The sequence below is a fragment of the Macaca thibetana genome, chromosome 18, assembly GCF_024542745.1.
Source record: "Macaca thibetana thibetana isolate TM-01 chromosome 18, ASM2454274v1, whole genome shotgun sequence".
In the NCBI taxonomy this organism is placed as follows: Eukaryota; Metazoa; Chordata; class Mammalia; order Primates; family Cercopithecidae; genus Macaca; species Macaca thibetana.
Genome location: NC_065595.1, coordinates 4,556,345 through 4,581,142, shown reverse-complemented (window position 1 = coordinate 4,581,142; position 24,798 = coordinate 4,556,345). Strand labels below are relative to the sequence as shown.

Genomic DNA, 24,798 nt, shown 5'->3' with positions numbered 1-24,798 from the left:
GATGCTTCCGGCGTTGCCTCTTTTTCTTTTCATCATAAACTGTCAGGACCTTAACAGGAAGACGTGTGCACTTGTATTCACTTTAGTTGTCTCAGTTTTGCCTTCCTGGCGGGTGATTAACAGAGTCACACATGGTAGGTAAGGTGTAGAGGTGGAGGGTTGGGAGTAAAGGAGGAGTGACAACTTATGAGGGGAATGACCTTGGTTGGGCTGGCCATTGGTCATGTTAGCCTTGGAAAATCCACCCTTTTTACTCACCCACTTGTTATTTCTTCATCTACTCACCAAATATTTGTTGCGAATCTCAGTTTCAGGCACTAGAAATAAAATTCTGAACATAAGTGGCAAAGTCACTATTCTTGTGAAGTTTAAAATCTCATGGGGGAAGACAGACAAGCATCAACTAACCTCCAAGTACAGACCAACAGCGACATCAGCTACCTGCTGTGAATGGGAAGGCCAGGTGCTCTGCGGGGCACATGGCCTTTTTTTAGCCCTCAAAAAGAGGGGCTCAGATGTTGCCCAGGACACAGCATCTTTTGGAGTTGCCCGGCTGTGTGTGGATGAAGGAAGGCCTCTGAGGACCTTAAGGGAGGCCCCTATGGCCCCCAGGGATTTTCAGATGACAAGTCTTTCATGTGTCAGGGCACATCCCCAAATCTGCAGAGCACTGAGCCCTTCTGCTCATTCGGCTGGTGGGAAGGCCAGCCTGAACCCTACCTGGTTGATTTTTTTTTGAACGCTGGGCAGTTGATCTATACTTTCACGCTTTGGCTGTTTCTGTGAAGGAGGAGTTTTAAACATATCCCCAGAATGGGCTTGTGGGTACACCATGGTTTCCTCCAGAACACTCCTCCGAGGAAAGGGAGGAAAGGGAGAGGTGGGAAATGTACCTAGGCCGTAAGCAGAAAAGGCAGAATATTCATTTCCAAGTTTGGTGTAAAGCTCATGGTTGACAACTTTCAAGAGGTATCATACCGTATGCTGTGCTGTTTTTGAAATGGGACCGAGAAGACTGAAAAGCAATCCTACAAAATGTTACCGTGTTTATCTCAAGGGTGGGATCATCAGGGAGTTTCAGTTTCGTTGTTCTTAATTTCTTGCAAATACTCTATTTTCGTATACTACTGTGGCAAATAGAAGATAAACAGCAGAAGTGATATTTTCCAGGTGGTGTCTGTTTGGGAGCAGACACACCCTAAGGAGGTGTTTCCCTGCTGGTAGCTTCTTTGAGGCCAGTTAGTGTGAATCTCAACCACGAAGCCGAGCTCGGAGTGCGGGGACAGCAGCCTCCCTCAGTGAGAGCAGCAGGCGGCAGGGATGGAGAAGGTGCCTGTGTCAGGAGATTCGAGGGGCTTCAGGGAACATCTGAGGGAGAAGGTAGTGAGGCTGAGCCCTGCACACTCTGAAGCCTCCACGTGTGTGGGGTGGCCGCGGGTTGGGGGCAGGCCTTCCAAAACGACACTTTTGTTTTCAATTAAACATTATCTGCACTGTCCATGGGGCAGAGCTGTGATGTCCAGTGTGTGGATGGGGCTTGACTGTGAGGGGCTCAGACACCAAGCCTGCAGATTCCTGACGAAGCTCTGGTTCAAAATTACCAAGGCCTTCCGAGTCAGGCTCCGGAAGTCAGTCAGGCTGCGGAAGTCAAGTTCCGGAAGTCAGTAAGGCCTTGGAAGTCAAGTCCTGAAAATTGTCCTTGAAGTCGTTAGGTGGAGATATTGTGTGTTCTGTGCTCAGATTTGTCATCCTCCTTAAATTCAAAGGAGATAGAAGCTGCAAATACTTGTCAGAGTTTAGGTGTGATCGGAAAGGAATTTTAAGAAACGGTGATTATGTTTCAGACAGCAGCAGCCTCCCTCATGATGCGGGAAGGCAATGTGGGAGGGAAACCCTCTGGGGGCCTAATTCAGCTTGGCAAGTGTGAGAGAGCGCCCGATGAACTCCTCGCAGGTATCCAGAAAAGAGCAGACCCAAACCCAGACAGAATCTTCTTTTCAGGTTGGTGGATGGGGGTGGGGAGGAGTGGGCACATGTGTCCAGTCACAGGCATTCCAGAGATTAAAAATGCAGGAGCAGAGGAGGAAAATTGGAGAGATTTTAAACATCAGGAAATGTCTGCATGGGCTGTTATATAGTCTTTGGAGGAGGTGGAGAGAGTCCCCGCGCGACTCCCTCACAGCTACAAGCCAGCCTCATCATAAAGGGGCTTGAGAGTAGCCAAGGGGAGGAGTATTTGCAGGTCCTGCATTGGTGGAGAGGCGAGGCGAGCAGGATGCGGCTTGCTTTCTGGGCCTTGCGTTTCACAGTGAGGATTTTAACACTAATCCTGGTAAAGCCTGCATATCAGCGGGGAGTCAGGGTAAAACAATCTAAAATGTGGCCTTTCCCGTTGAATACCCTGTGACCTTATAGCAATTGAACTATTGGCTGCCATCACTGTAAGTTAATAACCTATTTTATAGAATGGAGCCTACAGACTGTGTTTTAAATAGCTTTGCTTTTTTTTTTTTTCTTTTTTTTTTGAACAACATTCCTGCAGAATTCCCTGGAGTGAGACTCAGGACAATATTAAATCCAATGAATCACGCAGCTTTCAGGAGGGCAGGGCAGCACGCTGCAGAGGAGCACTGAATGATGGCTCGGCCTGGCGTCCCTGGCGGCAGCAGTGGCCGCACCGGGCACCGTGTTCTCATTCAACAAAGACTCAGGTTAGTGAGGAAGACGGCTGTGCCAAATCTCTCTTCACTCTTTATCAAGTTTCCGGATGTTGTGTAATTCTTTTTTGCAGCCCTCAGTTCTGCAAGGAGCCTAGTGAATGCTTCCATCAGTGGACTATGCAAGGCATCTGGGCAAGCAGTTGCCTCATGGTCTGTATACAATTCGTTGATTTGAAAATTACTCCCCGTGACTATACCTTGCTCTCAGGTCAGGCTCAACTAACTCCAGGGAGTCTTACGGTCAGCACAGGGTACACAGGCGTGGATGGGTTTACTTTGTGTTGCGCTTGCCTGGGCCTGATCAAAACCTACCCTCCAGCCCCTGGGGAATTCTGCTCTGCTCCTTACCACCTATTGGCTTGCTTATGTGAGAGCCCTGAAGGCCATGCTCCCAAAAGTAGGCCTTGAAGACTGGACTGGCCAAAGGGCCTGGTGCTCCAGAAACTTACTAGAGCACTGGGCTCCATCTACCTCCTTTGGAGTGGTAAGTTGCTCATAGGACTTATGATTGTGCTGATAGGATGTAGTTAGAATGTCTAGTATGTCTACCTAACTGGATGAGGACCCTGGGGGAAGGAACAGAAGCTTTAAGGCCTTGATGCTCCCAGGATAGTTCAAAGACAGGCAAGGCCAACGGCATTGTCACGGATTTGTTAGAATTGCACAATCTCTGGCCTCACCCAGAACTATGAATCAGAATCTGCATTTAACTAGGTGATTTCTGAGAAGTACTGCTTTTTAAAAGTCATCTGAAGTTGGACAGAGTTAAGCATCCCTGCCCCTGATTTGTAGGGTGTGGCTGTAGTGGGGGCATCCTTGCCTCGCCCTGGTTTGCCAACTTCCTGTGGAGGGGATACAGCCTACACAGCCTGTTTCTCAAATGCCCATTTCTCCAAACAGTCTCCCAGCTGTGACTCATTTGTGTGTCAGGTCTTCGAGTGATGACTCAGTACTGAGAAGCCCCTTCATGAAGTGTGTCCTTGTGGTCTGATGATGCCACATGCAGTGCTGGCGGACTGATTTATCAGTGATGTGGGGAGATTAATCCCACTCAACCCTTTGTGGGAAGCACTCAAGCTGGCTTCACAGAGCTTTGTGTTGACAGAGCTGAGTCTCTCCTCTCCAAATGCCTGTCGGGAAGTGCAGGTAGTGCAGATGCAGCCTGGGCGTGTCCTCCTGTGCTTCCATGTCATTGGGGGCCAGTGTGCCCCTTAGTACACTGGCAGTGTAGGAGCCTGGCAGTGAAGGAGCCTGCCTTGTTTTGGTTTGTTGCCTTGCCACCTCTGCATGTGTGAAGAGAAGAATAATACAGTGACAAATGAGATGAAAAATGGCTTCCAAGAACTTAATTCAAAGAATGGTAACAGGTCCCCTTCCGTAGGCTGGTTTCTTTGTGAACACCATCCATTCATTGTTGACCTCACTGGCTCCATGTGTGATGCAGGGCAATGGGATCTGGACATGACTGTGGGGAGATGAAAGACAAAGGCAGACTGTTCCATTGGTGACAAGAACTCGGGGTGTGTGTGTGTGTGTGTGTGTGTCTGTGTCTGTGTAAGAATAGTCTCCATTATAGTATTTTTCTCTGCAACACACAGATGGAGGTTGTGGAACGAGTTACACCTCTGTCATTCCTCCACTTTGTTCCAGGGAGCCCAGCCATCTGCACTCCGGTCCTCAGGTGGATTTGCCCTTCGGTTGCTGGGCTGCGCTGTGAGTTCTGAATCCCTGGCTCCCCAGCCGGACTCTTCAGTGCACAGCTGCCACAGGCAACCTGGACGAATCCAGCCAGGCGGGCAGAGCAGGGCTCACCTCGTCAAGGACTTTGCAGCCGCCTTAACTTTGAGTCTCCTTGCTTCTGTCAGGAGGTGCCACAACCTTAGACGTAGCTCTTGTTGGTGTTAATTATTTCCTTTTCATTTCCAGCTGGCACAGAGCTTTAGCACCTCAAGTTGCTCAATTTGATCTCTGCACTCAGGAACAAGGTAATTAAGTCAGCCACAATATAAGAAAACTCATCTGCCTCAACTTGTTGCCCGTCTTCAGACAGTGCTCCATCCTAAATCATTTGATAATGTAAGAGGCTTGGTGCAGTTTTCTACTTGACTGAGGGTTAGTTCATTAGGTCACAATCAGTAATTGATTCTCAGTGTGTCTCTGCTGGTTTTATTACAGTAATGAGGACTGTCGTTTTTTTCATCTCCTCTAATACGTTACCCAAACCATCAGCTTCTCAGTTTGGTGTCAGGATGACTTTGACAGGTTGTTAGCAACTATATAATGTACAGAACATCACAGAAATATCTCAAACTGTGTTGCTGTGTGCCACACAGAGCCTTAGGTGGTCCCGAAATAAGTGAAAGCACTTGCAAGGCAAAAGTTCCAGCAGCAATTGAAAACATGACTACAGGCTTGATGTCCTAATGAAGAAGTTCTTTGCACGGCTGGATCTGTTTCGACTCGCAGGGCAGATTTCTCAGGGTTGGGTGGCATCTGCAACTATCCTCCGGAATATTCCTGAGCAGAAAAAGGAAGAATGCCTCTCAAGAGCAAAGCAGACATTATCATTGCAAAAAGTTGCACGTTCTTCATTCTGTCTGTGGAGCTCCTTTTAAAAAGTGAGCCATAATCTGCTATCTTTAAGCAATCTGATTTCCTCTTAATTTCTTTTTATCCTGAGAATGGGAAATCCATGGTATGAAGGCCATGAGAGAGAAACCTGGTGTCATTTATTGTGTTTCTGCTGTGTTCCTGGATGGCTTCAAATGGAGAAAGCTACAAGAGACAAAGGAGGGAAAAGCATTTTCTTTGTTTTGATGGATATAATCAAAATATTACAATAAAGTCGACCATTTGTTTTTATCCAATGAACACACTTTAAATTTTAATTTTTTCTCCAAGATTTTGGAGTGTTTTGAGGCTGAGGATTCTACTCACCGGAGCAAGTCCTGTTTGATGGCAACAGGATTTTTGAGTTCAGAATAGCTAGGAACCCTGGAATAATTCTCTGAGAATGAGACACCAAAGGCCACAAGCACAGTAATGTAGGATGCACTGACTTCTGAAAGCCCTTACTAGCCTTTTATAAAGGATGATAGATAGAAGTTGCATATATGTGAACTCTGAAATAAACTCTATTTGTGAACCTTTTCAAAAAGAAGCAGCACCAAAATAGTAGACCGGTCATAATGTTCCCCTAAAATCCAGAAGCCATGAGACCATTGGGCAACGAACAAAGAGCTCAGGGGTTTGGCCTGACAGCCTCAGGAATGTTTTTTGTTACATGGTGGACACAGCTAAACTTTTTGCTGTCTAACTCACAAATGATGATCCTTGGAAAATGAGACTGTGAGATGTGTCCAAAGTTAGATTCACACGCATTGAGAAAAACATTTCTCCTACCCTGAGATTGCAGAGGAGGGACAGAGGCCTGGAGACAGCTCGGGGTGGCTTGGCCTCACTGACATTGTGGGTGACATCGTTAGCCAGCTCCAGCGCACTGGCATGGCATCCAGAACTGCCAATTCAGCCCATGTTTGCAGCCTGAGATTATGAAAAGCTTTTATCAACACTAAAAATAATATTTAGCAAGCCTCATCGATCCTTCTTTAAATAAAGCACCTATTTTAGGTGAGGTTAGCAATTTTATTCATAGGATTAATTTCATCCCACAAACTGCTGTGCAATGTCTGACAAAAGATCTTTTTATAAATTCAACGTTGGAAAATAAGTCATAATCCCATCTGCTCCCTTCATTTCTCTCTACTCTGTAGAAGGCATGCAGCAATACAAGGTCTCCTGCAGGCTGAGACAGGTAGAACAGATATTAATAAATCACCAGCAAATTTATAGATGAAGGTGACAGTGGCTATAAGAGATCAAATCATTACACTTGTTCTGCTGCTACACACTTCTTGCCACACTTCTTGGCATAGAACATGGACCCCAGAATATGCCACACTTCTTCTATGCCACACTTCTTGGCATAGAACATGGACCCCAGAATATCTAAACTTTCAAATGTCCCCCAAAACTTCCTGAGCTTCCAGGATCAACACTGTTCTGACCTCTGGCCTTCAACAGATGAAGCCCAAATTCTCCAAGAGAGGGCAAGTACATGTGAAAACAAACAAGGTTTAGAAAGGTTCTTAATCTCTGTATTCTGAATTTTCACAATAGTTGAGTGTGGGCAACTTTGTTAAAAATAAAGAAAGAAGGAAAGAAAGGAAGGAAGAAAATACTGGTGAATTTAAAGCAGACCCTTAAATAAAACAATCAATTGCTATATAAAACCTAAGCTGAGCAAGATTTCTATTTGCCAGTCCTTAATTAGGTTTTGAAAGAAAGGGAATCCCTCCACCAAGTACTAAGAATATTTTGCTGCCTGCTGCTTTTTCTGGAAGAATCTTCCTGGTTTGCGGAAAGAGTGCTATTCTGACGTTGGATGCTGCTGAGAATCGGGCAACAATCTTAGTGAGGTGACCATCATCTGGGGAGGTATGAGGTTTGGAAGCATCACTGGGCACTGGGCACACAGGCTTCCATGTCGCTCTGACATGAAACGTTGACCAAATGTCTTGGCCTCCCTGTCCCTTGAGTCACAGTAAAGCTAGTCTCCTGATGACAGCGATGGTTTGCATGTGGGTCCCAGAGGCCAGGTTCTGAGTGCCAAGTCTCGGGAAGACTACCCGTAGGCTTAAAGAACTCCCACTCCTAGGAAAAGACTGGATAGATTTCTCTGATCAGTATCAGTTTTTCGTTCTCCTCGCCTCCCCCAGTCTCATTGCTGTTCGTTGTACCTTGAATGTCCCTTTGCCTGTATTTTCATTCAAATCTGAACTCTTATTTGAATCCACTGCAATCTTACCTTGGGGTCTCTATATAGCCTTTTGTCTGTGAACTTTTTGGTACAAATGCATCCTCTCCTCTTCTTGGACTTCCTGTGTTCTGATTATAAGACACTCAAAAACATACTGGCAATTGCTGAAGTCCAGGCTCCAGGCCTCCACACTGATGCTCCTGGGCCCCTCTACCTGGGTGTCCCTTGGTCATCCTAAGGATGCTTCCTGAAGAAAGTCTAAGGTGGAATCCAACAGTCCTCCCCCGAGAGATGCTTCCTTTACTCCCCATTTGAGCCTCCAGAGTCCTAGCCTGTGCCAGATGCTCACCTGCCAACCTTTCTGTCTCCACACTAAACCCAGTCCATCTCCAGGCCTTCCCACTGTGAATTCTAAATGTCTTTGATTTTGTCTACTTTTAGTTTCTTCTGACCATCTCCTGTGAAATTACCTACCTGAACCAGCAGTCTCTGGCTTGTGTCTGGAGAAGACACGTAATTATCATCCTGCCTCTAATCTTGCCTCCTTCAGTGATCTCCCATTTTACTGCTGAACTGTTCTTTCCAGAGCAGAGATCCAAAGCCTGTACTTAAACCCTTTAATGATTCCCATTGCTGTCAGGATAAACAGGACACATAAGGCCATCCGTGGTCTGGTATGATCTGCCTCCCTCCAGATCAATTTCTCAGCATCCCCTGCCTCTCTTCTCTACTTCCCCCACCTTGCAATTTTCATTCCAGCCAGACCAAACAGGTTCTATGTCCCGGTCTCTAGAATATGACTGGTCCCTCTTGTCTCAAGATCTATGTATAAGGGCCATCCTTGCTTGACTTAGGATGTCTTCCTTCTCCTAAGTCTCATGAGTGCAAACACCTTGTCTACTTCAACACGTGATCTGCGTTGCCTAGAACAGGGATGAATAAATTGTAGACACCTCAAATATGTTTAATAAATTAATCGCGGGTGGATCACGAGGTCAGGAGATCGAGACCATCCTGGCTAACACGGTGAAACCCCGTCTCTACTAAAAAATACAAAAAACTAGCTGGGCGAGGTGGCGGGCACCTGTAGTCCCAGCTACTCGGGAGGCTGAGGCAGGAGAATGGTCTAAACCCGGGAGGCGGAGCTTGCAGTGAGCTGAGATCCGGCCACTGCACCCCAGCCTGGGCGACAGAGCAAGACTCTGTCTCAAAAAAAAAAAAAATAAAATAAAATAAATTAATCAAATAAATGACATGTAGGCTTTCAAATGAGTGCTGTGCCCTTCATAGTATTTACCTTAGAAAACAATATCAAAAACAAAAAACAAAGAACAACTATTTATTTTGCAAAGAAACAAACTCCTGATTTGTACTTGCTTAGGATGATGATGCCCTCTCTCTCTCTCTCTCTCTCTCTCTCTCACACACACACACACACACACACACACACAGAGTCATTATCTAGCATGGCTATCCATGTTGTTTCCCAAGATGAGTTCCAAGTTACTATTGATTATAGAAATAAAATTTATTATCAAAGGAGAAAAATAAAAATTTTTTTTGTCCCTGAGGACATGTAAAGAATGTGCCTTGGTCACAAAAAATGTTTTCATGTAAATGCAAAGTTACTCCTCTATTTATTGGGCACTTACTACATGCCAGGCACTGTGCTAGGGACTGGAGCTGCCTAAAGAATAAAAAATAACCCCTGCCCCATTGACTGCTGAAGAGATGCCTCAACGTGCCTGCCGGGTTCCTACTTGAGAGGAACCCACTCCACACATCAGAAGAGGAAGGAAGAGGGAGGAGCACTGGGGGAGGGGAAAGATGGGTCAAGGAGAAGAGAGCCCTGCATTACCACTGAGGCCCAGGGGCTTTCTGGAGAACTACAGTGGCTGAGGAGAATGTATTCAGTTGCCTTCCATGTGTTAGGAATGGAAAACCTCCTCCAGCTCATCCACATCATCCAAATCCTCAGCTCTCAGTTAGAATGGAGGATGTTTCTTACTGTTGTTTCGTGTCTGTTTTTGAAGAGAGAATAAGAGGATCGGGGAGATTGGGCATTTGGCGAACACAAACGTGGTGGCCTGATGCTTCACCCCGGGTGGTTTTGGATCCTTTGAACGTACCACATAATTGGCTTTGGTATTTTGTGTTCCTCGCTCAGGGATGAGTGACACGACACCAGCAAAAAAAGGGGGGAAAGTTCATCTTGAATTTTGAATTCTGAGAGCCTAGAATTCAGAGAACACAAAATACTCAGTTTATAAAATGTGTTTGTAAGAATGGCTGACCATCAACAGTCATGCACCCAGTCCTGACAAGATCAAGATTCCCTGGGACTTTCAGATGGGAAAGAGGAGTGCACAAATACTCCCTCTTCTGTTAGTGGATCCCTAATGGAAGAGGCACCGAGCTTTGTCATCCTTCTCCTGCACCATGAACACCTCGTATGGAGCTAACAAAAGCACCAGAAAGGATTGGGGAATCTGGGCATAGAGAGACCCCTTTCCCAGGTAAGGGTCCATGGAAGCACCAAGAGCCCACAGTGACAGTGGATGTAGGGATCTCAGGGCAGAGGGGACTTCACAGCTGCCCAGAGCTTCCCATAGCCAAGCAGTGGTCAGCAGTGGCAGAACGATTCTCTGTGTTCTCTGTGTGGAGATGGGTGAGAGCTTGCAGAGCAGGAGTGGGGCTGACGGGTTCCTGATCCAGTGACTGGCTTCCCAGCCAGAGGGAGAGGTCTCTGCTGCTGGGAGTCTCTGCTGATGCCAGAATGGACGGCCCTGACATGTGACAACATCTGCGGTCCTGGGGAAGGTGAGCATCCCGACTTGCCTGGGAGTGTGCTCCCACCACCAGGCGGAATGAGCATGTGAGATGATAGTGAAGCTCCTAGCCGCACACAAAACAAATGTCCTTACTCACAGAGATCACCGCCACTGAAAACTCTCAGGGTCCTTTCCTTCCGTAGACACATACAGACTGGAGTAAAAGTTATCTAGGATGCATCTAATCATCCATCAATCATCTGATTATTCATCTATGGTATCTATCATTTGTCTACAACGTTATTCACTTGAGATAGCAAAGACATCTTTCATCTACGTACAGCTCTGTCTCATTCTCTTTAGTAGCTACGGAACATTCAACTTAATGGCGGCACTACAATTTATTTATTTATTTATTTATTTATTTATTTATTTTTGAGGCGGAGTCTCGCTCTGTCGCCCAGGCTGGAGTGCAGTGGCCCGATCTCGGCTCACTGCAAGCTTCGCCTCCCGGGTTCCCGCCATTCTCCTGCCTCAGCCTCCCGAGCAGCTGGGACTACAGGCGCCGCCACCACGCCCGGCTAATTTTTTGTATTTTTTAGTAGAGACGGGGTTTCACCGTGTTAGCCAGGATGGTCTTGATCTCCTGACCTCGTGATCCGCCCGCCTCGGCCTCCCAAAGTGCTGGGATTACAGGCTTGAGCCACCGCGCCCGGCCTGCACTACAATTTATTTAACCATTCCCCTATTGATGGAAATTTGGTTGTTTACAGACTTTAATGAGAAGATGGCATTCCATTTTATGAACTTATCATAATTCATGAAAGCATCTCTTATGGGTAGATATTAGGCTGCAGGCAATGTTTACTGTTACAGTACTCAATCAAAATTCCTGTACATATACCTTTATAATGTTTTTATTTGATTTTTTGTTAGATCCATAAAAGTGAAATGGCATGGCCAAAGGATATGCAAATATATTTTATTAGATAATTCCAAATTGCCCCCAAAATGTTTGTAGCGGTTGGTTGTTCCTGCCAACAATTATGAAGCTGCCTGTTTTTTCACAGCCTCGACAGCAATCAATGTTAACAATATATGACATGTTAACAGTCAGATTTGGCAGAAACTATTTTGTTGTTATTCACTTCCTTATTCCTTTAATCAATACTGAGGTTGAGCATCCTTTCACAGATTTATTTGCCATGCGCACTTCTTTTTTGCTTATACGTATTCTTTATCTCTTTAGGGTATTGTCTGTCATTGTCTTTCAATGAGTTGGATTTCTCTGAATATGGGATATTAATAGTCAGTTGTAAATGTTTTCCCTCCCTTGTTTGTCACTTATGTTTTAATTTTGTTTAGTCTGGTTTTTACTGGGAAAAAGTTTATAAAATTTGGTAACCAAATATGTCATGTTGTCCCTTCTTTCATTTTGTTCACTCTCACTGCAAGGCTACGGAAATGTTCCTCCATATTTTCTTCCAGTGTTCTTTTGGTTTTTATTTTTACATTTAGGTCTTTGATTTAACATATATTTATTTCTGTTGATGATATAAGGTAGGGATCTTCATTTTACTTTTTCCAATGCATAGTCAGTTGTTCTCATTCAACATATTTAAGAAACCATTCTTTTCACTAATTTTAAATGCTGATTTTATCATAGATTAGAGACCCTTGTGTACCTAACTTGGTTTCTGTGCTGCTTTTTTTTTGTTCCATTGGTGGATTTGTCTGGTGCCGAACTCTTATATTTTCATCATCCTTGCTGTAAGTTGGGCGGCTTTTCAACCCCTGGAGTTTCTGGGAGGCAGAAACGACATGTTGGTGCTTCTGTTCCACAGAGGACAGAGCACACTGCTGAACACAGAGCTTCCTTTAGGAGAAAATTTGGATTTTCACACATTTGGGAAGAAATTATTAAACTAATTAGCTAAAACCCAAGGTAATAAAATCACTGCTAATGGGCAGGAAGGCCTCCCCAGAATTTAAATTCTTCCTGGTGCTCCTCCTGTGCGTTTACGTGCAGACAGCATCCTCCCAGGGCGGGGAGAAGCAACTCTAGGAGAGCCTTAGTTTACCTTCCAGCTCCTGGGGTGCACGGCCTTTCCAGTTACCCTCTCAAGCGAGGGAGCACCTGCCTCAGGAAGGGCAGCTCCCGTTAAATCTTCAGATGTTAAAGGGCAGTGGGAAACGTCACAGTCTCCCAGCAAGAGAGCAGAGAGAACGGGTGGGTGTAAATCTCAGGCAGCTGATCGTTGGAATCCATAAGCCCAACCTTGTAAATAATTCACTTCAGTGCAGGAAATCTGCATATGAGCATGAAATGTCATTTATAACTCATAGGATATTGGCTTGGCTGGGAACAGCTTTCCAGTCGACTCATTAAGTGCTGCTAAGGAAGACGGAACATAGCTGATGTAGAATACACTCCCTCCAGTAAGCCTGTGACTGTACAGACTAGTTAGCAGTACTCAAACTGAAAATAAAACTCAAGACTATGCCTGCATAATCACTCAACTCTCCGCAAGCTCAGCGGCTCTCCGGGGTTAGCTTGGCTCTACCTCGTTTCCCAAGGTGCTTCCAGGCCTGCCCTTCGCTGAAACCCGGAGCAGACCAGGAGAAATGTTGGCCGCGGTGCTTTCTCATGAAGTGATGCGTGCTTACTGGCTGCAAAGAGAATATATAATGTTCCAATTAAGAACTTATCGCCCTGAAATTCTGGAATCTCACATAGATGACTTGTGGAGAAACAAGATGGTCTTTGTAATGAGCTCCTTTTCTCTCTTTATTAAATATTGATTGACTATGGAAGAAATTCAATTTCCAAATAGAGTTTAAGTCTTGTTCCTAGGGTATTTGGTAGTAAGTTTTTTATTTTTTTTGTTTGCTTGTTTGTTTCAGTTTTGGTTTGAGGACTGCGAACATCTCCAGAGCAGGAGACATTTGGAAGAGCCCGTGCCTACTGGTATCTGAAACTTGGCTGCGCATGTGAGTGGGTGCTTTATTTTTATTTTTATTTTTCCAAGTGAGGCTGGGTATGTTGAAAACACAAAAAGCCTACAGTGGGAGAAAGAAGGAGTTTTTTACCTGTGGAAAGAAAAATAAAATTAATATGCCTTCCAGTTTAAATATAAGCCTCTGAAAACGTTTCCAGCCAATTGTACACCTATCTGTTGATACATAGAAACATTAGTGAAGCACAACTGGAATCACTCTAGAAATAAACTCAAAGAAGGGCTGAGATTTCTTGGCCTTCTTCCCAAGGGAGTTATTTACTAAAAGAGCAGGAGGGACTCATTATGAAATGGCTTGCCTATCACAAGGTCCCATGTCACTGGCTCTCAGAGGCGATTAGAGATTTGCAGGCTCTCGCTGACAAAGTGCTCATCCTGTCTCATGGAGCGACCTCACATAGAAAGAGGTCGCTGCAGTATACATGGTTCACTCAGTCTATCTATGTGGCCCCGTGCTCTATCATGGATGGATTTTAATTTCCTCTGGCCTAATTTCCTTTTTACAAAGTAATTTGATAGCTACCCAGCATGCACACTCTCCTAGGTGGCTACAGATTGATTGCTTGATGAATGTGCCGGCATTTTTTTTTAACTGCTAAGGTTATCGTTTACCCACTTTCGAAATATGTAGTATTTTTTTGATGGCTAAGGTTATTGTTTACCTACTTTCAAAATACGCTGTTTGCCTTTTTCCAGTCTTCAGAAACCCCTTGTATCCTGCGGATTCCTCAGCAACACTGTCACATGGAAGAGAACCAGCAATGTGAACAAACATGAATATGATGTTCATTTTCAGACTGAAAAAGGAAATAATTACAGCTACTATTTACAGTGTCTGGCTTTTCAAGCTTCATGCTACAAGCAGCTAACTCTTTGTCAAACAATTAATTTTGTTTAAGATAAATAAGTTTATATATTTAAGGTCATGTTTCAGAAGTAAAACCAGAACTATGGTTTTTATTGAGTTATAAAATTAGTTGGGGAAAAGGTAATGAATCTAAAACAACTCTTGAGATCTGCCATGTAGAATTTGAAGTATCAATGTAAATTAAAAGCAGATTCACAGAGAATTCTATGAAACCGAGTTCCCTGTTAACTTGAGGGTGCCAGATTGGATCATTTCTCAGGTTTCTCATGGCTTTTAAATACATAAGTAAAAGCCCAGTGAATTATCAAAGAGATCTGTGAGCAGTGTGACTTCAGCGTTCCACTGTGATTTGAGCATATACATCACTGACTGTTTTTTTTTTTTTTTTTTTTTTTTTTTTTTTTTTTTTTTTTTTTTTTTTGTTGAGACAGAGTCTCGCTTTGTCACCCAGACTGGAGTGCAGTGGCCGGATCTCAGCTCACTGCAAGCTCTGCCTCCCGGGTTCACACCATTCTCCTGCCTCAGCCTCCTGAGTAGCTGGGACTACAGGCGCCCGCCACCTTGCCCAGCTAGGTTTTTGTATTTTTTAGTAGAGACGGGGTTTCACCGTGTTAGCCAGGATGGTCTCCATCTCCTGACCTTGTGATCCGCCCGTCTTGGCCTCCCAAAGTGCTGGGATTACAGGCTTGAGCCACCGTGCCCGGCCCTGACTGGTTTTTTTTAGTGGTCAAAAATACATTTGACAACGTGCCAACAAAATTTTTCTCAAATCATGCCATGTATCATTGGTTTATCAGAGGTTACAATTCATAGCAATAAGTTTTGTGCCTTTTATTCTGAATTTCACAGTCTTTTATGAAAGCATCTTGACTGATAATTGGCTGAAAGACCATAAACAAAATCAATGAAAATAAATCTAGTCAAGGTGATGGCCATTGGAATAACAGGAGCCCTGAAGTTGAGTTTTATTTAGCATTCTTCTTCTTTCTCAGAAAGAAAAAAAAAATAAATAAACACATAGCAAATTAAATATGTGAACCCCAAACCAACTATATCCAAAAATTCTTGGCTAAAAACCTGTAGATACACTTTCAAGAAGTGGAAAAATGGAAGAAAATGATTTCCTTAAGCTGACAAATGAGAAAATAGTTAATATGGGGCCTCATCCTTTCTGTGGCTGGTGGCTCTCTCTGGTTGCAGATTGTGTGCACAGGGAAGGACAATGCCTCTTTCATGTTATGAGGGGCATGAGCCACCATGGGAAGGAGAGAACTCAGTGTTACCTGCTGTTAACGAGATGAAGCAAAAGTTGTTTTAATTAGATTGGTTCTTCAGCTCCCTTCCCCCAATCCCAGCATCCATGTACTGGTAAAATAGGGCTAGGCACCATTGAAGAATGTAGAATGGAGCTTCCCAAAAGCTGAAAGTAGTCAAGCTTAGGGTCAGGGTTTGACTGTTGATGGGAGAAACTGGACTAGCCTTGCTGCTGGAGTATTGCATTGAAAGAGAGCAGGTACTTAGCCACCCTTCTGTTTCAAAGCTGGAGCTGCTTGGGTTGTATCATATTTGCATTCTAATAGTCTGCCAGCTAATAGGCCTCTAGCCTTGAAGAAGTCAAGAAGGAAAAGGAGAAAGATAGGACTTCTTAATGCCGCTACAGTCTTTATTCCACTTATAAAGAGGTGGAATTGGTGGATTTAATTATTGTTGAAATATATGTCGTTGCATCTTCACTACGAAATCAGGGTCTCTGTTTAGATTCTCTTTTTTTAGATTCAAAGTGGTCTTCAACATACAACATCATTAGAGAGCTACTCTGTGCATCATTTGGAGATAGTAAGGATTTTTAAATAATTAGGTTTGAATAAAATATACTTAGATCTGTACTGCTTGGGCCGGGCGCGGTGGCTCAAGCCTGTAATCCCAGCACTTTGGGAGGCCGAGGCGGGTGGATCACGAGGTCAGGAGATCGAGACTATCCTGGCTAACACGGTGAAACCCCGTCTCTACTAAAAATACAAAAAAAAAAAAAACTAGCCGGGCGTGGTGGCAGGCGCCTGTAGTCTCAGCTACTTGGGAGGCTGAGGCGGGAGAATGGCATGAACCCGGGAGGCGGAGCTTGCAGTGAGCCGAGATCACGCCACTGCACTCCAGCCTGGGAGACACAGCGAGACTCCGTCTCAAAAAAAAAAAAAAAAAGATCTGTACTGCTTGATTAAATGATGTTTTAATTTGCAAAAGGGCCATCAGGAGGCATTTGCTTGGGTGGAAACGTGGGCGCTTCCTCACTGGGCTGAAGACTAAGTGACTAAAGAAAGTCACTGGAGTACTGGGTCTCCATTCTTTCTTTACTTCTATGCTTGTCCTTCGTTTGAAGCCAAGGAGTTGTTTGGGGCTGTTATCCAGGCATTAACACAATAAAACTGAGTTGGAAATGATGGAGCAGAAAGAAATATTGGGAGCTTTCCTGGGCCCTTATTCCAGGATCCTCCAGTTTTAAGATCCTCGGGCCCTGCCTGGAGATCCGCTGGCCTGCGGATCCACAGGTATTTGTGATATTCCACAAATGCCACCACTGCTAGTAGTGAGAGATAAGTGCTTCCACAGGAAAATTAGAAGCCAGTGAGCCATTCTTAATGGGAATACTAAGAGCATGAACAATATTATTCTCCTAATTAGGATTTCATAATGTGTGAAGTGCATGGAAGCACCTGGACTTCTCTAGAGTCTGAATTTGGAGATTATTTTGTTCTATTTGGGTTGATCATGAAGCAGTTTTCCTGTAAATGTGACTAACTTAAGTAAAACAAATACAAAACCAAAACCAGCTTTAGGTCCCATGAGGAACTTCCAGAAATATCTAAAGTCTGTAGTCACTAAGGAACAAGTGTAATTCCTAATGGCAGTGCTTTCTACAGCATTCTGCATAAACCTGGAACCCCAAGACATTAACAGGTTATTTTTAAGAAAGGAGGTTGTATGAATTTGGGAAACACTTGATAAACAAAGTGCACAGTGATGGTATTTGGGGGGCACTGAAACCAAATCTTCACCTCTGTGATTCTGAGCTGCAGGCTCCCCTATGGCTCCCACCATGAGATATGGGTCCGGCTGGCAGGACCTCTGCAGTGGCCACAAGTCAGGAGTGGAGGGAGCGGAGGAGGTGGCGTGTGCAAGGTCTCTGTGATCAGGGAGGGTCAGAAAAGTGAAAGATCTCATCCTAGTGTTTCTCCCACGTGGAGCTCTGTGGGGTCAGAGTGGGAAACATGACAGGAATGTCAGAATAATGTAAGATACCCAGTAACTTTGGGGCTAACTGCCCAACTTCCATGTGTAGCTTGGGGAAGGTTGCAGGCCTGTGGGAGAAGCCTTTGTTCAGCTCAACTCCTGTCCAGAAGAAAGTGAAATTGTGAGACGAGTGGGACTGTTTCACATTTTTACAAACCTGTATAATGCCCAGCTTAATAGAAGGCAACGGGGTTTTCTTATCTGCTTCTGCACTGAGTCTTTCGAAATACCTAACCTCATGCAGGCTCTGGAAAACCCCACTGCACATAATACCAATGTCATAGTATTATCATACAAGTAATTTTGAGCTTTTAGATCCCTGAAAACACGTCAGGGATTCCCAGATTACACTTTGAAAACCAATATGACAGTGATTGGGGTTGAGACAGAGAGACAACTGAGCCTTCACAACTGGACAGCCAGAGTCTGGACTCCTTGGGGGACCGGCTTGACCCCCAACAGTCCAGCCAAAGCTGCCCACCCAGCAGGGCCACCAGCCCAGAAGTCAGCATAACAACTGTGTAAGAGAGGCCAGTGGGCATTCATAGGGTGCTCTGGGAGGCTGAGACCCCTTATTCCTGAGACAGGGGGGCATCCTGGAGAGGGATATGGGGCAGCAGGGAGACAGGAATTTGACTCAATGAGCACCTCAAAGACTGTGTCATCTGAGTCACTGAACATCTTTGGCAGGGCTTTGCATCGACTGAATATTTAACCTCCAGTTTGTTTTTGTTTTTGTTTTCAAAAGAAACTGAGCTGGCACACTTTGAAAAAGACTGACAGCTCTTCAAATATTAAATAGGGTTATCATACAACGTAGCCATTCTGCTCACAGAGATATACCCAAGAGAAGTAAAAACATATGTCCACGAAAACACTTGTACACAAATGTTCAGAGCAACATTACTCTTAATAGTCAAAAGGTGGAAATGACCTGAAAGTTCACCAAGTGATGAATAGATAATCAAAATTTGATAAATCCAGAGAGTGGAATATTAGTCAGCCACAAAAAGGAGTGAAGGCAGACACATGCTGCAACAAAGATGAACTGGAAAACATCATACTTAATGAGAGCCAGTCACAAAGGCCACATGTTGTATGATTCAATTTACCTGACATTTCCAGAATAGGTAAAGTCATAGAAACAGGATGGTGGTTGTCAGGGTCTGTAGGGATGGGGAGGAAGGAGTGACTGCTGATGGGCATGAGGTTTGTTTATGGGGTTATAAAAATATTCTAAAATTAGTTATGATAATGGTTTCACAATTCTGTGAGTATATTAAAAACCACTGAATTGGACACTTAAGGCTACATTTTACAGTATGTAAATTATATCTCTACATGTTATTTAGAAACATTTTGTCCTTAGTTTATCAAAATAGGACTTGAGAATTCAGTAAAAGACTTGAGTTCTCACTAATTGAGCTCAATAAGTTTTACTGTGAGATCAGATCAGTTATGAAAATTAAAATGCTGTACTAAAAATAATGCTACACTTTTCTTGCAAATCCCCCCCCCCCCAACAAATTAATCAATCTTTTTTCCTACAGGACTTCCCAGAGGTTTTACACATATGTCATTGTGTCCAGTGAGGGTTCAATGTTGAAGTGTTTCCAAAAACAGCTGCTCCCTGCACCTCTGCAGTCTCAGAGCATTTGGTGTGGCTCTCTTAGTGTCCTAGAGAAATCAGAGAGGTTGTCCTTTTCACTTTAAGAGTAAAAAGAGGCTTTACAGATTTATATGGAAGGAGAAACACCTTGGAAATAGAGTTAGGAGATGAATGTGTTTCTATAGAACAGAAACATTTAATTTAAAGGGACCTAAAGAGGGAGGCAGCCCCAGTGACCCTTCCTGGGGTGAGGGCTGTGCCAGGTGCGATCACACCACACCCCTCATCTTTCCAGCCAGGCTGTGAGGCCAGCGGGATGTCCTGTGTAGCATAAAGAGGTTTGGAGAAGTCACTTTGCTTATGGGCAAACAGCAAGAAGGTGATGGGATGGGGCTCTGGCCTCAGGGTCGTCTCGTGGTTCTCGTGCCCTTTTCTTTAAACTTTGCAATCAGAAAATATGGAGCCAATAGCACTGTCTCAAGCCCATTTCAGGAAAGAACAGTGAATTAATAAATTACTTGTGCTGTGTACACCTCTGTTTTGATTGGCTCGAGTATTTCCACTGTGATAAGTGAAATTCACCCATCACCTGTAAATTTCAAAATTTCAAGTGTACAAGAGACTTAAGTCCAATTTTTTTTTTTTTTTTTTTTTACTAATGGCCTTAATCAGCAAAGACACTGCCATTTTAGTGACATGTTTTTGGAATGGAGGCAGAACACAGTCAGTCTGTTAGTTGTCATCTGTAGCTGCTTTATCCTTTAGTTCTCAAATCTACCACTCAGGTTGAACTGTTCTTTGCAACGCGTTACTTCAAGAAGGTTTGACCATTTTGTCTCTTCTTCATTCAACAGTACAAAAGAGAAGACCACCCATAGCTGTAATCTGACACTTCTAGCTATTCAGTTATGACTTCTCTGAATGTACAGGTATCATTTCTGATCAACCAAGAAAAACCATGTTATAGTATTAATCCACTGACACTTAAAAATAAGTAGCAAATACAATCAACAAGATTCTTATTAGTGACTATTAGGGGTGTCCATGTCAGGACTAAAAATGGAATATTTACTTTTCTTTCCTTGACCTGAAACTTTATGAATTATTTTATGATTACACGTACAATTAGGAGCAATATTGATGAATAACATACTGTTTATTTAATTAATTCAGAGGAGGAAGGATTTCTTTCCCTTATTAAGGGGGTGTGTTTAGGATACAGCACTTGGGAGTTTCACACTAATAATGTCTTTGCATGGGGTGGAGGATCAGTCTTTCTTCAATTGAAAGGACTGTTGAAATCCCTAAAAACTTTGGAAGCATCCCAGTGCACTTGTTTTCCTGTCTGCCTGATACCCGTATCACTCCAAGTCCTGTGCATAGTAATGGATTTTTAAAATCATTGTGACAAGGGATGAAATGCATGTTCCTTGTCCTAGTGCCCATATCACATTGTAGTAGGTGTGTTGTAGTGACAACCACCCCACAATCTCAGCGGTTTATAACAACGAACATTTCTTTCTTGTTTAAAATATCTCACTACTGTGACACTGTATGTCTTTTCATTCCAGGACTCAGGCTAAGGAGCAGAGATCTGGGGCAACAGGCCCTTTTCATGGAAGTTGAGAAGTACAAGGGGAAGAACCAAACCACACAATTGCTTTTAAAGCTTCTGCTCAGATATGCTGCACATCACACTGCTCATGCTGTTGTGGGCAAAGCAAGCCACAGGCCAAGCCTGGTAGTGGATCAGCTCCCGCAAGTCGCATGGCGATAGGCAAGTGTATCTGCTGTTACTGAGAAAAGAGAGGGGTAAATAGTTGTGACAGATGATACAAATGTGCACACCTCGCCTAACACAACTCTAGTGGAACAGGCTATCTGTTGTGCTGGAACCCATGTGAGCTTTTGGATTTTCGTCCTCTGTGCATGAGACAGATTCCACTGGGCACCAAACTTATCCACAGCATCCATCCAGAGATATCTGGACTCACTGAACACCCAGTCACTGCCTGCAAACAGGAGATACTGAGTTTCCAGTAAATAAGAACTCCCAGACGCATGAATACCTAAGAAGAAATTAAATGTGAAGATCTGATCAGAAACATAGTGAAACGAGTGAACACTGGCCAAAACGAAAAAAAAGTCCCATTTCACTGCCTGGACAATAGTAGGAAGGAATTCCTTACAGTTTCATGCCCTGTATTGACTTTAGAGTCATTAATGAACAGTATCTATGTTGTGTGATCCATGAAGTAGTGAGAATTATTCACACCTGAAACCATTTTCCTACTGGCTACAGAAACGTTACCATGATATGATTTATTATTAAGTGTTGTTTTCCTTGTCAACATTTTATGGTTTAACAGCCCACCTAAGTGTGAATTAGTTATCAACTGGCTTTCTTATTGAAAGACAGATGAGGCTGCATGAAAATGCTTAGCACATGGGTAGGAAGCAGTGGATGAAAACAGCAGAAGTAGGACCCAGGAGATGAACTCTTTTACTTTCGATTATTCAGATTATATGTAAGTTCCCACGCTGTTGAAATCTCTTCAGCAGCAAGTTAACCTCCAACCTGCGAAAGACGGAAGAAATCAAGACTTGAGGATGGAGGGGACAGGGACGGTCTCTGTATCCATGTGCTCCCTGAGGTGAGGGTCCCTGCCTCTCCCATCTTTGCACTCCTCATGCCTACTGTGTACCTGGTGTAGACCAGCTGCCCTCAGATGTTTGAGGTGCTGTGTTACCATTGCCTCTCCTGAATGCCCACCGAGTGCCTCCTGAGTCATGTCACGTACCCCATCGCAGCCTTCACCCAAGGCCTGGAGACAAACCCAGCACACACAGGTCTAGTATTAATTCATAACCATCATGATGTACCTAAGATTCTACCTACCTGGATGTTGATTGATGAAATTTATAAAGTATTATAAGGACTTCAAATCCACTTATAACTATGACATACAAAACGCACAAAACCAACTTTTAAAGCCTTCTATGATTTGTTTAAGACTGAAGAACTTTAAGACCATTACTTTTAAAATGTAAAAAAAAAAAAAAAAAAAGAAAGAAATGGAAAAAGGAAAAGGAAATAAAGAAGCAGAGGTGGACATCAAGACAGAGGAAGGAGGAGATGCTACCTGCCTGCTCCCATCCATCTCTTCTTCACAGTCAGAAACACTAAGAGGAAACCTGTGCTATAGGAGAAGATGTTCCAGAAATTTTGTCTTAGGACTTTAACCTTTCTGATATATGACTGGGTCATAAACTTCCTTTTCAGAAGCTATCGATCACCCCATCACCTCTGCAAATGGGGTGTCTACCAACGGCGTCTGTTGCTGGCACATTGGAAAATGGTTCATGAGTGGTGAAATTTGTTGCAACTTTTGCTTCTGTCCTGTAATGAAGGAAAATAAACTTTCTTCTAGGAGTGCAGTATTGAATTTGTCTGGGTATGTTGAGTTTGTAGCTGTTGCAGGTGCACCTAGGCTTAAAGCATTTGGAGGCATCCTTGCATCTGTGTTAAGAGGCTCTCTGTGTAGGGGAGAGATCATTGACTCATTGGCCTGTATACTGATGTAATGCCCAAGGGGAGGGCCCAGTACCTTTTCTGAAAGGGGCAGCTCTTCCTCAGATTGGGAACTGGAATTGAGAGGTTGTCTTGGTCAGAACTGAGAAAGAATGAGCTCTGGATTGACGTCTCATCTTAAACTCCATAGAATCTGGGTTTGAGAGACAGCACACTCACAGGAGATTGGGGCAAAAGAGTGCTTTGTAGGGCCATAGCTCTGCAGTGATACTTCTCTCTTGTACCCAAGTCAAAGACCCATAAACTCACCGTGGTATATGCTTCCTTCTGCAGCAAATTCCCCTTGAGTATCCCTCCCTTTCCTGCAGAGTTTTGTTTAACTGTTCCCAGTTGTGGTATGGGGAATCGGGGAGGAGCTGTGGACACACACTGGTCCATGTAGGGGCCGCAGCAGTGACCAGTGAGAGGGCTCCTTGAGGACGGCGACTCTGAGGACACAGAGCTTGTGCTGTGAGACCTAGAAACTAAGTTCCCAAGGAGCTTTTCTCTTCTTTGCCAACCTTGAAGATCCAGGTATTATTTTGTAAAGCCAGATGGAATCTTCCTGCACATAGAGTTCTCAGATCCAGGTAGTATTTTATGAAGCCAGATGGAATCTTCCCACACAGAAACCTAGAGTTCTCAGGTTTCTCAGGTTGCTCTCCGGCTCAGTGATGCTGCGTGAGAATGTTTGACCATATCTTCACGGCACAAGCTTTGGATCTGATGTCAAGAAGCTTTTGTGAATCCTAAAAACGAACTGCATCTCCCTGAATCGAAATAAATACTACTATATGCACTTGAATGGAAACAAAAACTAGGATTCTTTTTGGGCCCTAAGCAAAATGTAGAAACTCATTTTCCCATCAGACTTTTCCGTAACTTTCCTTTAACCTAATGAGACACTCCATAGGAGTCTAACATTTCTTCACTGAATTCCAAGTGTAGGTTTCCTGGGTTGTCCATTTAATTGTTAAAGTGAGAGAGACTCTGCTGGAAGACAAGCACCACAGAACAGCAGGGGGAAAGCTGAAGGGAGGTTACTTGGGAGTCACCCCAGGAAGAAGCCCTGTGCAGACCGCCATCACCGGCTGGAGAGTGGCCACGAGACATGTACGGTGGCCTCTGGATGCTTCTGCGCTGCCTCATGGGAATTTTCACAGGTCTTCCTCTCTTTGTAAATGGTGTTCAGTGAGGGGAAAATTAAGTGGTACTTACTACACACACGTTCACCAGATACTTGCTGCGTTATCCCCATACTGTGGATGGCTTTTGACGAGGTGCCTGATGAAGAGAGATGCACATAGTTGTGAGTCCTGGCCTACAGAAACTCATGATGGGTGCTCCACAGTGCTGGTGTTGAGTAAATGCCCAGGACAGTATGCACTGTGCTTGACACACAGTATGACTCATAAGATATCTGTTACTATGTGAACAGTGAACATATGCACAGCATACAAATCAGTAACCAAGTGCTGTTCTGATGGTCTTGTCCTGAGCAGTTTTTCCCATCAATTGGAGGCAACACTCATTCTCTAGAAAGAAGGGAGCAAACAATGGCGGGTCCCACCAAGGCTGTGGACAAGGGAAAGGCAGAAACCTGCGGAGGGAGCAGAGACAGAGGAGGCTCGAGACCTACATGGAGGGACAGGAAGGGAGCTCAGAAGCCCATTTTCTAGCAGATCCCAAGTTGTGAAAGTTGATATGGTGGAGCGCACGCGCACAGAGTAACACCTAGAATTCTCAGAGTTGGTGATTTAAAGAAAAAAAAAAACACAGACTAAAAATTAATCCTCAGTTTCCCACAGGCCTCAAACTTCCAGCTGCCAAAAGACAGTGGGGTGTGGGGGGTGGAGAGAGACCTCATCGCAGAGGGACAGCTTTGTCTGTGACAGTTGAGACGGGTGCCAAGGAAGGACGAAGTTTCTCTCTGCCAACTAGACTTAGAGGGGGAAAAACAACCATAATCATGTTTCTTTTCCTGATAATCATATGCAAATCAGGTTACCACAATCTATACACATGGTAATTCCTCTTTATGGATAAGTACAACTTAAAAGTTGTGAACAAGAGCAAAAGGATGTAATTTTCTAGTTTTCTAATGAGCTCAGAGTTTATGCCCAGTTACAGTTGAG

The 24,798-nt window shown here is 44.0% G+C and overlaps 1 protein-coding gene across 1 annotated transcript; it reads right to left on the bottom strand.

Annotated features, from left to right (window-relative positions):
• Window positions 1-5,449: 5,449 nt before the first annotated feature.
• On the bottom strand, window positions 5,450-24,282 carry SMIM21 (small integral membrane protein 21). The gene is given in 5 exon segments (XM_050767615.1): window positions 5,450-5,495; window positions 13,994-14,050; window positions 14,052-14,098; window positions 14,101-14,124; window positions 22,934-24,282. Coding segments are annotated over 5 exon segments (303 nt in total). The 5' UTR covers window positions 23,063-24,282.
• Between the last annotated feature and the right edge of the window lie 516 nt (window positions 24,283-24,798).